General features: G+C 35.9%; 1 protein-coding gene across 1 annotated transcript in view; it reads right to left on the bottom strand.

Annotated features, from left to right (window-relative positions):
* Positions 1-658: 658 nt before the first annotated feature.
* f5 (coagulation factor V) overlaps positions 659-17357 on the bottom strand; it is a 21056-nt gene continuing 4357 nt past the window's right edge. Inside the window, exons 5-25 of the mRNA NM_001328531.1 lie at positions 15768-15929; positions 13237-13458; positions 12921-13086; positions 12658-12838; positions 12459-12555; positions 10556-10761; positions 9745-9895; positions 9445-9657; positions 6873-9315; positions 5502-5670; positions 5174-5410; positions 4827-5043; positions 3119-3298; positions 2931-3047; positions 2765-2836; positions 2528-2616; positions 2273-2428; positions 1493-1637; positions 1243-1394; positions 964-1146; positions 659-883 (exon numbers count right to left, since the gene is read on the bottom strand). Coding sequence (NP_001315460.1) covers positions 737-883; positions 964-1146; positions 1243-1394; positions 1493-1637; positions 2273-2428; positions 2528-2616; positions 2765-2836; positions 2931-3047; positions 3119-3298; positions 4827-5043; positions 5174-5410; positions 5502-5670; positions 6873-9315; positions 9445-9657; positions 9745-9895; positions 10556-10761; positions 12459-12555; positions 12658-12838; positions 12921-13086; positions 13237-13458; positions 15768-15929 — 5705 coding nt within the window. The 3' untranslated portion in view covers positions 659-736. The remainder of the gene's footprint in view (positions 884-963; positions 1147-1242; positions 1395-1492; positions 1638-2272; positions 2429-2527; positions 2617-2764; positions 2837-2930; positions 3048-3118; positions 3299-4826; positions 5044-5173; positions 5411-5501; positions 5671-6872; positions 9316-9444; positions 9658-9744; positions 9896-10555; positions 10762-12458; positions 12556-12657; positions 12839-12920; positions 13087-13236; positions 13459-15767; positions 15930-17357) is intronic.

Genomic DNA, 17357 nt, shown 5'->3' with positions numbered 1-17357 from the left:
GGTCTCTCTCACAGACTATACTCGAAGTATATAATCTACTTACTGCAAAAATACAGCGCCCAATAGTGTTAATTACTATTTATGAATGTCTTCTACTAAAAAGTGTTAAAAACAAAAGTGCAGCTGTGCTTAAAACAAAACAATCTGCTATAACACGATAGAAAATTATATTTAACGCAAGACAACGGATATACAAAATAGATATAGATATATACATACATGATAGAAGTTGTTTAAATAATGAGGTAAATTATATCTATCTATCTATCTATCTATCTATCTATCTATCTATCTATCTATCTATCTATCTATCTATCTATCTATCTATCTATCTATCTATCTATCTATCTATCTATCTATCTATCTATCTATCTATCTATCTATCTGTCTGTCTGTCTGTCTGTCATACCGTCTGTTTGTCTGTCTGTGTCTATCTGCTATGTCTTTCTGACCATTTTCTCTCCCCTAGTTACTCCCTCTTTTAAAAACCTTGGCATTACTTGCATTCATATGTGTGTGTGTGTGTGTGTGTGTGTTGTGTCTTTAGCTGACCAGAAACTAGTTGGCGAATAGCGGCCAGTTTGACTGTGGGAAGGAAGTGAGAACTACATTAAAGTTATGCATTCATCAACCTCATAAACACAAAATAAACACACACTTGTTTAAAAGAAAGCATTTATTTACTAGCAAAGAAAATATAGATTAAAAACAAAATCCACCATAGACAGCAAAGTGTTTATTCGAAATCACAACCCAGCAGCTCAATTCTCATGGTGACGGATTTCTGCCATTGTTTTGGTATTATTCTGATGAATCTGGAAAATATCGGCGGGTAGATGTAGTTCTTTATTTGGCCATTGTTATCTGTGTTGCCTTGAAATAGCTGTAAAAGTCAAGAAGTCACTTTGTCATTGTGAAGAAACCAAAAAATGTAAATAAACGAACACATGAGAAGCCTCATACCTTTTGCTCATAATCATCATCATCTGTGTACTTCATCCATCGCCTGCCATCTTCACTATATTCCAAAATATAAGATCTCACAAACATTTCATTGCCCATTGATTTGGCTCCCTGTGTTACAATTCCAGTTATCTTCTTTACTTCTTTGAGTTCCACCTGGATCCAAGGCTGAATGTCATTGTTCTGTAGATTGCAGACAGTTATTAAGACCATCAGTTGAAGTTTTATGGTATTAATGCGATACCAAAGGCTTAATTAATGATTTCTTAATGTCTTTACCTTTGCTTGCCATGCATTGGCGGTTCCTTGTTTATTTAGGCGAGCATACCAAGGATGCCACTGTCCGGAGTACCAGTTGGATGCCACAGAACTGGCAGTGATTTTACTGTCATCAATAAGACCTTTTTCCATTCCTAATGGCACAGAGCAGCCTGCCAGCACACAATGAAGACATTAATGACAACAAAGACAGATTTTGTGTTTAAAAAGTAATATGAATAAAAAAAATCTGTTTTATTTTCATCCATACCATCAAGCTCACAACCATAATACTCCAAACGGACAGTCGGGAAGTTGTAAGAATGTAAAGGATGCAGTCTCACATATCGACCAATCAGAGGTGGGAAAAATATATTTTCCTTCGTCTCATAAGCTTCAGCATTTCCTTCAAAAGTCTGCCGGGCATTGAAAAATACATTAGTTTTGTGTATATCTTATGGGCCACACACACAGAATGTGTTCAGATTTAGAAAAAAACTGATACATTTAAATTATCAGCGTAAAAACATACTGCTATGTAAAAACATCATTTAACTATTATCATTAATTTGAGTGCTGGTATTTATTGGCTTTATGGCTTGCATCTTTTTTAAATGGCCAGAACCACAGTTTCAGCAAATAATGTTACAAAAAAATCTTTTTTTGGGTCAGCCACCCCTTTAAGGATACAGATTTTTAAAAAATAGCCCAATAAAATGTTCTAAAACTTAACCAATAAATGTGCATTTGTTTTTATGATTGTATCACATTATTTTACCAAAATTCACACTATATTATATGTGTTATCTAGTTTTTAAAAACGCTATGATGGGGAGGATAATGAAAAGAATTATCATCTGGTTTTGTTTTTCTCCATTTAGTTTGTTTTAAACAGTTGTAAAGTCATTTTGAAGGGTGACCTTAGAAGTTTCCCGAGGCCCCCTAGTGTTGAGAACCACAACAGTGGATTGGAAAAATGCATTCAGTGTGAACAGCCCATATATGGTGATCCATGCATTCAATGGGTTAATACACAAAAATAGTCACTTGCCTTTCTGACAGCATCACTGTCTCCCTTGTAGTAGATCCACTTCTTTTTGTCAGTGCTGTAGGAAATGGTGTAGTTCAACACAAAGTTGTGTGTCAAAAATTGTTTGGCTCCTTGTGTGGCGACTTTACTAATCACCACCGGCCTCTGGAAGTCCACCTGGAAAAGCAGGATACACTCTTCTCAAATAACTGGTCATTAGCATTTCTCAATTTATGGGCTAATTATCTGCACGCCATCCTAAGTGAGTGGTTATACCTGTAAGTACTGTCCTGGCTCTGACGATGTACTCCATGCATTGTATTTCCCTGTATTATGAAGTCTGGCCAAATGAGGATACCATTGTCCTTAATCAAAAAGGTAAATTTTAATATCATCTCACACACACACACACACACACACACACACACACACACACACACACACACACACACACACACACACACACACACACATCCCAAATAAATAAACACAAACTATGCTTTCAGATCCTACCTCTAGTGTCAGATGCTGTTATTTGCTCATCTTGCACAGTCCCAGAGATGAGACCAAGAGGGTGATCACAGACTGCAAAATATATGAGGTAAGATCTTAAAACCTGACAGACTCGATACTTTTTATAGCTTTCATCAAACTTCAGTACAGAATATCTCTGTTATACCATTATCCAACACAAGAAATAGCGTTTGCATTCCCCTCTGCTGTGAGAGTCCGACTTCAGACTCCAGCTGCCAGAGACCAGGCTTTGAAGGCAGCATTTCCAGCGTGGCAAATCCACCTAAATGACAGTAGCTGAGTGTAAATAGCTTTTTTCAGATTTTTTAGGTAAGTAGATTTCTTACTACAGACCTGGTAAAAGCGGGTAAACGCCCTGACGGTGGTCCTTTAATTCTTTATTTATGAATGTTTGTCCATGGAAGTGAACACTGTGGAGGTCTTTAGGAGAGCCCATGTTGATCAGATGCCACTTCGCCAGCTGATTTGTGTACATTCGAAGTCCTTTGAGACTGTAGATGATACCATTGATAGCTGGTAAAACAAATGTTAAAAATAGAAGAAATATTTTATGAAGTTGTCAGTTTTTGGTACAACTGTCTCTCTGCTTGTGATTAGATTAGATTAGATTAGATTAGATTAAACTTTATTGTCATTACACATGTCAAAGTATAAGGCAACGGAATGCAGTTTAGGTCTAACCAGGAGTGCAATAGCAGTAAGTGCAGGATATGGGTACAAGTTATAAAGTGCAATTATAGAAAAACTATGGTGATATTTACAGCTGGATTAAGTACAACAAAGATTTGTACAGGTTGCTGTTAATAATCAGGGTATTGCAGGTAGATATGAACATAATTACAAATGTATATGTACAGTGGGTATGTACAATTCAAAATGAATTAGTGCAATGTAGTACGATGGATAAGTGCAATTTTAAGTGTGCAAATTTTAAATAATTACACTGCACATATTTAATCCTAATTAGACATAATTCAGTATATGGTGATAATGAACATGCACAATGTTGATATGAAACAAACTTATGCTAATTAAAAAGAAGTCTTGTAGGATGGCATTCTTTAAAAAGTCTCAACGGTTTCATTCGTTAGACATAGATGTTAGATTTGATGATGGGTAACGGTTGTGTAATGTTGACAAATTTAAATATCTAGGTCTTTGGCTCGATACTGAACTGTCCTTTAAACCCCATACTGATTTTATAATTAAAAACTCATGTCAGTGCTTAGGTTCTCTTTATCGTTCTGTTAATTGTTTTTCATTTGATTTAAGAAAAAAAATGATTTCTCAACTAATTTTACCTATCATTGAGCTGATATTAATTTAAAACCTTTAAATACTGTCTTCAATTCTCTAGGTTTGTTTTAAGATGTCCATGTAGAACTCATTATTGCATATTATACAAATCTCTTGGTTTGCTTCAACCTAAGTTCCGCAGACAATATCATTCTTCAATTTACATTGTTTACATTTACAGTGAAATAGAAATGAGAATCTCTGTTAAAGGCATTCCCCAAACATCGCCACCAGTGGTGTAGTGGTTAGTGTGTCGACACATGCACTCAGGTGCTCATGGCGACCCAAGTTCAATTACTGCCTCATGGTCTTATGCTGATCTTTACCCTTTCTCTGCTCTCTACTGTCCTATCCAATAAAGGTGAAAAACCCCGAAAAAAAGGCATTCCCCAAAGCTTCCCAATTATTTTGCATTTTAATCCTCTGGCGAGCCAAATACAAAGGGTAAACTTTGACCCGCGGGCCCTGTTTTGGGCATATCTGGTTTAAACCATTTATTTACTCTGGACATGTACATACAATATACAAACTTATGTGTTGTATTTAAAAAAAAAGTTACTTTTTGTTAATATACCTGTTATAATAAAATAATTTTTGCAACTTCAATATTGCGATAATACCAAATTGCCAAAGCTTCAGCAATTAATTACAACAAAAAATCTGACATTGGCAGAAGCCTAGTCTTAATCAATTGTTACTGTATTAAATAAATAAATACAAAAACAAACAAACAAACCGTTCTTACCATCAAACTTTAAATTATCTTGGAAATTTGGATCCATGACCACTCTTCTGTTTTTCCTTTCAATCCTCTGCCGATTCTCTTCATAGAGCCAGCTTTTATTTTCATCAAATGTCATGAAAAGCAGGACAAACTCTCTTCTGTCTTCAGGCTTTTTATCAAGTGTACCCTTCCTGCACACCAGAAGTGGCCCAATCAACCCTGAGTTTATATCTCTCTCCTATGTGAGAAGTTAAAATGAGTATAAAGGCTTTTCAAGACATTCATTATATTTAATTATTAGCAATCTGTGATTATTGGCTTGCTCCTTGGAGGAATAAAAACCATATTATGATAAGATTCATGCGTACAGGATTCACTGCAGAGTAGTAGGTCCAAGTTCGGCAGTCAGATTCATTATTTTGAGGTCCAGATTTGGGATTTATGGTCCACATGTAGGTAAAGGTGCCATTGGGTGGAACAGCATCGTCCTGTTTGTACCAGTATGGAGATTCATCATCATAACTCAGGCCTTCCATTTGTTTTAAGTATTTTACTCCATTTGCATGCAAAGAGTATGGACGACTTGCACGGTTCCTGAAAAATACCTAGCATGGAAAACCAGAATGCAATTGTTAATATTCATTTTATAGACGTGATGCTTTCCAATTCTGATTTCTTCACAAGTGTGTGGTTTACCATAACGGTCTGATCAACTTCCGCTTTAATGAGCGGACCAAGAATTCCCAGGTGTTCGTCCATTTCTCCTCGGATGTCTCGGATGCTAAAGGTGCTGTCCAGGTACCTTCGGAACACCACTTTTCTGAAAACCGTGGGCCTCTCATTTTGAGCTGTTTTATCAAGTCGCCTTTGCAAACAGGAATTAGCAAATTAGTTTTAGATTCATTTATTTAAAACGTTCTCCAGAAATTCTGATGATTTTGAGGGACTTATTTTTAAATAACATTTGAAGAAACAGAATGATGTAGTCGAATTCTAGGTGGGAAGTTATAATTTTTAATTATTTCCAAATATTATTTTAAAACATGCACACATTCAGTCTTATTTGTATTCCTAATATGTTAAAAATGCTAAACTTGTCTTGGCTCATCAAATTCAGTTAGGAATTAAATGTCTCACTTAAAAAAAAAACACTATTTATTCATTCATCTCCTTCGGTTTAGTACTAGGGTACTGGAAAAAGACATAAAATAACGTCCGTTAAATTACAGAAATTTACTGTAAAATAACAGATATTAAAAAACAGAAATTTACCGGAAATTAAAAATTTAAGGAAATTTTGTAATTTAACAGCCGTTGTTTTATGGTAAATTTCTGTAATTTAAGGACTGTTATTTTACAGTAAATTTATATATTGTAACAGCCGATATTTTACGGTAGGTTTTTGTAATTTAACTTCCGTTATTTTACTGTAAATTTAACAGCCGTTTTTTACGGTAAATTTCTGTAATTTAACATCCGTTATTTTGTTAAATTTCTGTCATTTAACCTCTGTTATTTTACAGCAAATTTCTGTAATTCAACTTCCGTTTTTTACAGTAAATTTCTGTGATATAGCAGCGGTATTTTGCAGTAAATTTCTGTAATTTAACATCCGTTATTTTATGGTAGATTTCTGTAATTTAACATCTGTAATTTTACGTTAAATTTCTGTAATTTGACCTTTGTTATTTTACGGTAAATTTCAATAATTTAATGGCCTTTATTTTGCAGTAAATTCTGGTAATTTAACAGCCGTTATTTTTTTACGAGTTTTTTCTGACACCCCAGCTGCCAGACAAAAAACCCCCCATAAAATAACAGAATGTTTTTACAGTGTATGTAAACCATACCCCAAAAACTTTTATTTCATTCTAAGAGCTCCAAGAATGTTAGGTCGAACCAACCTAAAATGTTCATTTGAAATCTTTTTGTTATCCTAACAACCGAGCTCTCATTAATGTAGCGCAGCATAGCAGTGCAAGATTTTCTAGTTCTCATCATCGTTAATGTCTGACTACTGCCCTGCATGGTGTGTTGGTTATTTGAAACTCATAAGGCTGACAATACCTCTGCCCATAGCCAGCATAATCCCATTCTTCTTCTTCAACCGAGATGAAATAGGTCCTGGTATTCTTGTCTCCAGCCATTTTTAAGAGATGCTGGGATGTTGCGTCAAGAGCTTGAACATCTGCTGTTTTGCTGTAAGGGTCTTTATACTCTACATATTCATATTCTTCTGGGTGATCAAGCAAGCCATCAAAATCTGCTTCCTGGTCTTGTTTTGGAATATATAACTCATAATCATTGAAATCCCGTCTTGGCACTCCTATGACAATAGGTTTCTCCGTCAGTTCATCCTCGCTAGAGACAGGTCTGCTTCCCCTTGGAGTTAACACAGATGGTCCAAAACCTCTTGGAGAAAATGACGAACGCGGCTGCGGTTTGTAGTCTTTACTTTTCTTCGTCTTCATCCCGTACCCCTTTTTTGGCTTTACTCTTTGGTAAACTTTTTTCTTTTCCTTTTCGATCTTTGGCTTGTTCGAGTTTGCTGCAGACTTATCTTTGACATATTTGTTCATGTGATCTGGGAGTTCCTTATGAACCAGCTCGTGTTTGCTTTCATAACCCCAGTGCTCTTCTTTTTGGTCGAGATGAGATGTGAGGATTGCCTCACTGTGATTTTTATTTAGGTAGATAACCACTTCTTCTTCGCTTTCACTTTCTGAGTCGTTCTTCATGGATGAAGCATTGAGAGAGCCATACAACAACGATATATTCTCTGTGCTTTCTGAAGAGGAAAGCTGTGAAGTGTTGCTTACAACTTCACTGTGAGATTTTATTGTATCATTAGCAGATGACAGTATATACTCTGTCATTTCAGATTCAAGACTGAAGTCAGACAAGGTTGTGTTTGAGGAATATGAAACACCAAACAAGGTTGCATTTGAGGAATCAGAGAAGGTTTTGTTTGAGGAATCAGAGAAGGTTGCATTTGAGGAATTAGACAATGTTGCATTTGAGGAATCAGACAATGTTGCATTTGAGGAATCAGACAATGTTGCATTTGAGGAATCAGACAAGGTTGCATTTGAGGAATCAGACAAGGTTGCATTTGAGGAATCAGACATTTGAGAAATCCTATTTGAGAAATCAGAGAAGGTTGCGTTTGAGAAGGTTGTGTTTGAGAAATCAGCGAAGGTTGCTGTTGAGGAATCAGACGAGGTTGCATTTGTTGAATCAGAGAAGGTAGCATTTGAAGACATGAACAAAGTTTCATTTGAGGACTCATTGCTCTCCAAACTGTTGTTTCTCAAAACTGAAGATGAATTCAGATTAAAAGCACTTGTTATGTCAGGAAGACTCTCCAAAATTATTTCACCAGAGTAAGTTTTCTTTGTGCTGCTGAGTTCTTGACTTTGTGCAGTCTCTTTTGATTCACCTTTTACAGTGTCCTTTTGTGAAACATCATATTCCATAGTTGTTGACATTTCTGAAAAATAACTACTGTCCAGAAGCACAAAATCCTCCTCAACTTGTATCTTTGAGCTGTTGGACAGAGTGTCACCACTAGGCACGTTGTATTTGAAGATCTGATTTTTCACAGAATTATTACTGTCAACATCTGTGCCATCTTTTGCATTTAGCTCTTCTTGAAAAGCTATTCTGTTTTCGGAGTTTTGGTTTGATTGCAGGGGCTCTGATTCAGATGAATTTAGAAGTGCGGTGTCATCCTCTAGTGTGAAGTTCATTTCTCCAGTTGAACCATCAAATGGAGTGATACTGAAATCAGTGTGTGTCTCAGTCATTGTGTTGATGTTTGTTTCAGTTATTGGGGAATATATAGCATTGATTCTCTCTAATGATGAATTGATATGTTCTGTTGTTTTAAAGTTCATAGTGACACTTTCAGGTTCGTTCATTGGCTTTGATGGTGCACTACGAACCTTTCTTTCTACAATTGGAAAATCTAAAATTATACTGTCCGTTTCGTTGTTTAATGCGACAACTCTATTGGAATCAAAAGTAGTTGTTGTCTCTAGCAATGCCTTGTCTGTGCTGTCATTCAAGACTTTATTAGAAGATTCTCCCTTGTCTAAATCACCTTCCTCCATTAATAAACCATGAGTCTCAATGAAAGATTGTAAAGTAGCATTGTGTAAGTTCTCGTTGCTTGATCCCAGGCTTTTTTCTTCAACAATGGGCAACAAACCATCATCTTGATCTAGAAATGTCAAGTCGATTATCTCAACTTCATCTTTAACATTGTTGAACGTCCTTAAGTTGAGGGTTTCAGCAAATAAATCAGAGTACTCGTCGACCACGTCAGGTCTTGCACGGACCGGTTCCTCTTTTTTGATTTCATTAATAGTCGGTGGTTTCCATGCAGTGAATTTCCCGTCCTCATAATCATATTCTATTACATAATCTCTGAAGCATTCGAGGTCTTTGAATTTCACCCTCATCCCTTTAGTGGAATCATGCGAGTTCAATGATGCCAAAAGCCAAATACCTGTAAAGTGGAGATATTGAGGTTGCATTCAGTTTTTGTTGTACAATGTGTATGTTTGTATAGTTAATATTTAAATTCTAAAACTAATTTATTACAAGTAATTTGGATAGTCTAATCAGACAAACATACCTATATTAACCATGTTCATCGTGATAGTTTCACCAGTCATAGGAAATAGACTGAGTATATCCTCTTCTCTGTTTTTTAGCTCAAATGTATGACCATAGAAAGTAGCAGTCTGGATGTAATCCTGTTCCCCAACACTCGACACATGCCAAGTCACAATTTCACCATGACAAAATCCCAATTCTTGGCCGCTTTCATATACATAACCATTGATTGCTGTAAGAGTTTTTATAAACACATCGTAGCATATATCAATCAACAGCAATATGATGATATCAGAAATAATAGCAGAAAATCACTCACTGTGCATGACATTTGACTTGTAAAACTCGGGATCGTCTTTCTTCACTTTTTTGGGATCACTGCAGTATGTGTTAATGTTCTCATCTTGGTACCAGCTCTTGTTCTCATCAAAAACGGTAAACATGGCATGCTGCTCCTTGTCAGCTTTTAGCTGAAATAGAGAAGTGTTGACAGCAGCTTAAGCCACATTTTTTGAAACATTTAACATAAGGAGCAACTCTTTTACAAACATTTTAATGGTAGTTTGTCAGTGAGCTAAAAAAAAAAAAGTTGAAAAAAACATGACCCTCAAATATTAGATATTGTACATTTAAAATAATAATAATACAGTAATACAATGTATAAGAAATAATATATAATAAAATAAATCTGTAAAATAACAGAAAATGTACTGGCAGCTTATTACAAGGTTTTTGTACCACAATATACACAACCAACCCAGACAATATATCACTTTAAACTTATTAAAAAGGTTAATAAAAGTCACTTTTTCCAACATTTTAAGGTTAAACGTTGTCAGAAGAAAGATTAATATCTCATAATGCAATTCAAAAGCAGAAATACAGCAGAAAAAATAAAAATATGAAAAACTGCTTAATTACAGATATTTTATCACATTGATCAGCACATTCTGTTTTTTTTTTTTTTGCTATCTGTGAATTATACTTGCAATTCTTTCAAATATTTTGGCCAATAAAGCACCTTTGCTGCACCCTTTTTTCAATAGTCATCTCATTCATAGATCACCTCTGATGAGTTATTTAAGGTTAGATTTTGAATCTCATGATTCAGTGATCTAAATATTAGTTACCTGGACATTCTTTTTGTTAAGAGACTGGCTCTTACAGATGAGCAGAGGGCCAACAAGACCTGAAGCAATGTCTCGAGGAGCGTCCACTGCACTGTGGTACATCCTGGTTAGACATCTGGGGTCACTGTCCGTTGGTACGTCTTCCTCAGTCACACTCCATGTATATGTGTACGTCTCTCCTGGCTGAACGCTGTATGTTTGGTTCCCTTTAAAATGAACACCAGATATTTTCTCAGTTCAGTCACACTCAAGTTAGAAGAATCTGACATGACAATCTTTAGCATATTAGTGCAATATTGCTATATAAAATAATTTGAATGAAGGACTATTATTGGATGAATAAAGCATTTGCATAGACAAAGATTTTACTCGTTACAAAATCTACAGTAACCATAGAGAGAAAGATTCAAAGTGCTGTCCAAGGCCACAGCCCCATTTTTCCCTCCAATTCAATATAAAATAAGTAAATAATATATAATATTAAATACTCTATTGTATGGTGAAAAATGAGCAGTTAAAAACATCTTTAAATTTACAACAATAATAATTATGTCTTCATTTTAAGGCTTTGAATAATAGCTTTCACTTTGGTTGTTCCTTTGAGAAGTAAGCACAGTAATGTACACTTAGCGGCCACTTTATTAGGTACACCTGTCCAACTGCTTGTTAACGCAAATTTGTAATCAGCCAACTCAATGCATTTAGGCATTTAGACACGATTAAGACGATCTGCTACAGTTCAAACTGAGCATCAGAATTAAGAAGAAAAGGTGATTTAAGTGACTTTGAATGTGGGATAGTTGTTGGTGCCAGCTGGCTGGTGTGTGTATTTTAGAAACCTCTGATCTACTGTGATTTTCACGCACAACCATCTTTAGGATTTCCAGAGAATGATCTGAAAAGAGAAAATATCCAGTGAGCGGCTGTTCTGTGGGCGCTAATGCCTTGATGCCAGAGGTCAGAGGAGAACAGCCAGACTGGTTCTAGCTGATAGAAAGGCAACAGTAACTCAAACAACCACAACCGAGGTATGCAGAAGAGCATCTCTGAACACACAACATGTCAAACTTTGAGGTGGATGGGCTACAGCAGCAGAGGAAAACACCAGGTGCCACTCCTGTCAGCTAAGCACCAGAAACTAAAGCTATAATTAGCACAGGCTCACCAAAATTGTACAATAGGAGATTGGAAAAATGTGGCATGGTCGGATGAGTCTCGATTTCTGCTGCAACATACTGATGGTAGGGTCAGAATTTGGCATCAACAACATGAAAGCATGAATTCATCCTGCCTTGTATCAACGATTCAGGCTGGTGGTGGTGGTGTGATAGTTTGGGGAATGTTTTCTTGGCAAACTTTGGGCTCATTAGTACCAATTGAGCATCGTGTCAACACCACAGCCTACCTGAGTATTGTTGCTGATCATTATGGCTACTTCCAGCAAGATAATACACCATGTCATAAAGTGCAAATCATCTCAGACTGGTTTCTTGAACATGACATGAGTTCACTGTACTCAAATGGCCTCCACAGTCACCAGATCTCAGTTCAACAGAGCACCTTTTGGATGGGGTGGAACGGGAGATTTGCATCATGGATGTGCAGCCGACAGATCTGCAGCAACTGCATGAAGCTATCATGTCAATATGGGGCAAAATCTCTAAGGAATTTTTTCACTATCTAATTGAATCTATGCCATGAGGCATATTAAGGCAGTTCTGAAAGCAAAATTGGGTCCAACCCAGTACTAGTAAGGTGTACCTAAAAAAGTGGCCAATGAGTGTAGTGGGGCTTTACACGTGTGCAACTGTGTAGTAAAATATAAAAATCCTTGTAAACCACATATAAAAGAGATTGTGTGTGCGTAGATAAATATTAATGAATTAACAGATATTAGACAAACCTCCCTGAGGGTAACTGGCTCCTTCTGCTGCTTTATCTATGGTCAGTCCATGGGGATAGATACTATAGGGACGTGATGCTTTGTTTTTAAAGACAATCTATTGAAACAACATCACAATAATCATGAATCCTGACCAAAACCATCAGACATTCTGTTTACGTTTTATCCTGAAGTAAAATGAACGTGAGAAGCCGTTTACCTTAATGATGTCTCTGATTTGAGCTCTAATCACTGGGCCAAGAATTCCAAGCTCTCTCTTCCTCTGCTTATCTTCCGCTCTCTCTTTAAACATGCCATCTTTATACTGAGTAAACACAGCTTTTTTATATTTTTTACCTATCCGCTGAGGCCCCTGCTTTAAATATTTTGACCGGAAATCCCTAAGTTTAAAAGAGATAAAAACACACCCATAAGATTGTCATACAAGAGCTTGTCTTATTTGATAAGTCATGATGTACATACCCGTCCATGTTTTCTGGCATATTTGGCGCATAATCCCAGATGACCTCTTCTGCTGCCATATAGTAAGTCCACTCTTGACTCTCTTTTTTCTGTTCAATGGTAAGCCGTCTTTTTGGCGCCGTATACTCATCACACTTCCTGATATTTAGGTACCCGTGCAAACCAGCTACACACAAGATAATCACATTTTCAGCAAATGCCGCTGCAATCACCTTAAGTACGAACTATAAGCATTAATACTGAAACTGTGGAGTTCAGGATGCAAATGTTGATTTTTATTGAATAAATGTGTCATGTATTCTCTGGCAGGTTTTACCTTCCAAGTGCTTGCTAATGTGCGAGGAAACGAGCCAGCGGCCAGGGTGGACACCGGTCATACTGGCACTGGTGGCAGTTCCACTAATAATGCCAACAGCTGAAGTTTTGTGCCCATCGTGCAGAAGGACTTGCCCATTGAAGTGTACAGAGAAAAGCTCTGGCTCTGAGCTCATTCCCAGCAGGTGCCAGCTGACTTTAGAGTGGGCACAGATGTCCAGATCTGGAGGACGACAGAGAGGAGTTTTACATGTAAGCAGATTGCAAGAAATGAACGTGTTATGTGAGAAATTCAGTACTGTGCAAAAGTCTTGTTGGTGTAGTGGCAAAAGGCAACTACACCAACACTTGATTACATTTTAGTTATTTGTTATCAGTTATTTTTAGTTATTTATTGTGTTTTGATATAGTGAATGAGTAGGAAATATATGTTTGCATTTCTACATTTTTTGTTCTACAAATTGTAATAGTTCAGTGAGACACTGACACTGAGGCTATGTTCATATTGCAGGCAAATGTAGCCCAAATCAGATTTTTTTGCCCACATGTGACTCTGTTTTTGTTTTGACAGTGAGAAGAGCCCAAGCCACATCGAATCTGATCTTTTCAAATCAGATTTGTGCCAGTTTCATATATTATTAAATCAGATACACATCTGATGTTTTGCAATGGGACCGCAGTGTGAACGGGTATGTAGGATTTAATGTGACTTTTACACAATCTTCGAGTGCCATGCGTCATCATTCGGTGCTGCAAACATCATCTACCCCTAGCAGCATAGTAGAATAGCACACAGGGCTAATACTTTACCACAAAAATTTGGTTGTTTATTTTGAAAAAAAAAATTATGCAAAACTTGCACTTGTTAACCATAATTAATGATTAACCCTTTAAAAATATATATTGTTCAGTTAGATTTAACATTAAAAATCTGTGCATATAAATTACATATATAAAATGAATAAAACACATAGGTCTACATAAAATAAGTACATTTCCCTTAAATAATTAATACATTAACAAAACCAAATATGAAAGACTATGATATGAAAATGATATCAATATGACAACTCATTAACCCTTGATGACTTCATTACACAATGATCAGTGTTTTCAATCACAAGAGACCTTATTTTAGGTTTCAAATGCCGAAATACACATTAGTAGTAGCAGAACAAGCCTTTACAGTTCATAAAATACACCAAGGTTGTCTGTGAAAAGGGTAATAATCATGTTAAATCTAATCTGCCAACGTGCTTACTTCATACAGAATACACATTGTGTGCATATTTTGACATATTGTGCTGTCCGTAACTGTACTTTCGCGCATGCAAGTCAGTTTTGGCCTCATTTATAACAACAACATGAACAGCTATGCAAAACAATCAGATCTGAGAAAAAATCTAATTTGAGCACTAAAGCATAGCAGTGTGACGTAGCCTTGTATACACAGGCAGTCTGGCAGCAGTCAATGCTCCACACAGAGATCTGATCTCACCATCATCTAGTCTGATGACGATTCAGAACAAAATAAAACAGACTAAATCCAGAAAAACTGTGGCAACATTTGCAAAAAAATTCAAGAAACCTATCTGCAAAGCTAACTAAGAAATATTTTGAGCAAATATACCTACAGGAGGATAAAATAAGTTTTAAACACAAAGGTGGTTACACCAAAATTTAATTTAAATAAGTTAATAGAAGTTAATTGATGAATCAAATCTATTTAAACAGGACCTATTATATAAAAATTACTTTTAAAGGGGTTTAAACAAAGTTGTGTGGCAACAGAGTGTAAATATTACCAGCTTCTATAGTGAAAATGTATTAAATTTATTTTTATAATCACACTTATTAAAAACCGTCTGCAGAAACACACTGATTGACATTTTCCCTTTTATACATGTAAGAAGAGGGGAAAAGCCCCGCCCATTAGTGAAGATCTCTCCCTCATTAGCATAGTATGTTAGTCTTGTTGTAGAATCTGCAACTCTGCTGACACATAGGCATTTGTAGCCTCGCTCTCTTTTGAAAAAATGGCTGGGAGCTCAATCTCATTTGAATTTAAAGTGACAGTCATCACAATTTGGATTAGAGCCTAAAAGGGGCAGTTTCAAAGAATAATAAAACATTATTTGTGGGGTATTTTAAGCTAAAACATCACATACACACTCTAGGGACATCAGAGACTTACTTTACATCTTGAGAAAATCGGCATGATAGGTCCCCTTTAAGGCATTATTTTTGAAGCATACACACTTTACAGCATTCTTACACAAGTGCCTAAAACCTTTTTACAGTGTCAGGTTCCTGAAGTGTCTTGAAGATGTTCTACTGGATTTAGTCTGTATCAGTTTGTTCTATTTCGTCATGTTTTTCAAGTTGTATTCGATGATGGTGACTATAAATATCAAAAATAGCAAAAATAATGTTTGGAAAATATATTTCTACTCGCATACTACACCAAAACTTTTTTTGTTGGTGAAAATGCTAGTGGCCTAAGACTTTTGCAAAAAACTGTATCGAACCAACCTGGTACTGAGCCATTTGTGTAGCCGTTTATTGTGTATTTGACATTCAGAGGCTGTGGAGAGTCCCCAGTGCTGTACCAGCTCTTGTTCTCATCAAATACTCCAAACAGCAGCACAGACTCTTGATGGAAATGAATCTGATTTCCTGAGTCGTCTAGGGTGCCTGTGGGACAAGGACACATTAATCATCTAAACAAACAGAGCTGTTTATAGTTGCATAAGTTCTGGGAAACTCAAAAAACTGCACGCATTTACACTGTAACGCTTGAAAATGAGTTCAGCTTGTGCAGGATGATGTTAATGATGATGATTATGATGATGCATCATTCAGTATATTGGTTTATTAAGACCAATTTACACTGCACACTTTGTTAGACACTGTGTTGAGTACTGTGTCTTCGATCTTTCATAAAGGAGAAACAAACATGGCTTAAGCCTCTCTTACTAACTATGAAATAACATTTCAGAATCAGCCATGGAGACTTCATTGATATGCATTAGAATCTAGTCTAGTTTAAAGAAATAGTTCAACCAAAAATGAAAATGCCATCATCATTTACTCACCCCCTTTACTTGTTTAAAACTATTTGATTAACTATTTTGTTAAACACAAAAGAAAATATTTTGAAGAAAGCTACATGGTGTTTAAATATAAATTTATATAATCTAGTTTCAAATTAGCATTGATATATTTACAACTGAAGTTATTTTCTTTGGTTTTAATTACATAATTTCATTCAAAACTCTAGCAGCCAGTGTGTGAGAGACATTAAACCTTTTGCTTCCTGACCACTGACAGTATAGTTTCTCCAAAGTAATGCATATTATAATTTCGAGGCGCAGCTGTGTCTTTTGTCTAACAAATAGCCGAGTGATACTTTCAGGCAAGACCCACAAGATTTTTCAACTAAACCTGTCATGGCAGTTTTTGTGAGTGCCAGGCCGCAGTACTTCAGACAGTGAGTATTATAATATTTTTTTTCTTGTTGAACTATCCTTTTAGGCATAAAAACCTAGCAAATGTCTTAAAATAAAACATTTGAACAATGTCTGTAGGTTTGATAACTACCGTATAAGCCGACTAATTGATCAAGCATGTCCTGCATGATCCATTGCAAGTCCTGACAGCATTACAGTTTCACATCACTATGTAAAACTTTACTGAACTACAGAGACTAGTCACTAGTACACTGAAAAAAATATTTATTGGATTTACTCAATTTATTTTAGGTAAATAGTTGTAAACAACTTATATGGGCTGAATTTAAACAAAAATTCTAATTTAGTAATTTAATAAGTAATGTGTAAAGTAATCAACTTGATTTGTTTGTTTGAATTCAGCTTATATAGTTTACTACAATTTGCAATGAATCATTTTTTTCAGTGTACACACAGAAACGGTTTGAGGTATACATTGATAAATGTCTTGAAATACAACCTCTGAACAATAACTTTAGGTGTGCTAATTGTAGTATAAGCTGAGTAATTACTAAGCGGTCACAGGACAATGACAGGGGGACGCTTGGGGATTTCCAAAAGTCAAATAAATTTTAATAAACTGTTAGAATTACAGTTTTAACCATGTTTTAAT

This window comes from Danio rerio, chromosome 9 (genome assembly GCF_049306965.1).
Source record: "Danio rerio strain Tuebingen ecotype United States chromosome 9, GRCz12tu, whole genome shotgun sequence".
NCBI lineage: Eukaryota > Metazoa > Chordata > Actinopteri > Cypriniformes > Danionidae > Danio > Danio rerio.
This window is presented reverse-complemented; position numbering and strand designations above follow the sequence as displayed.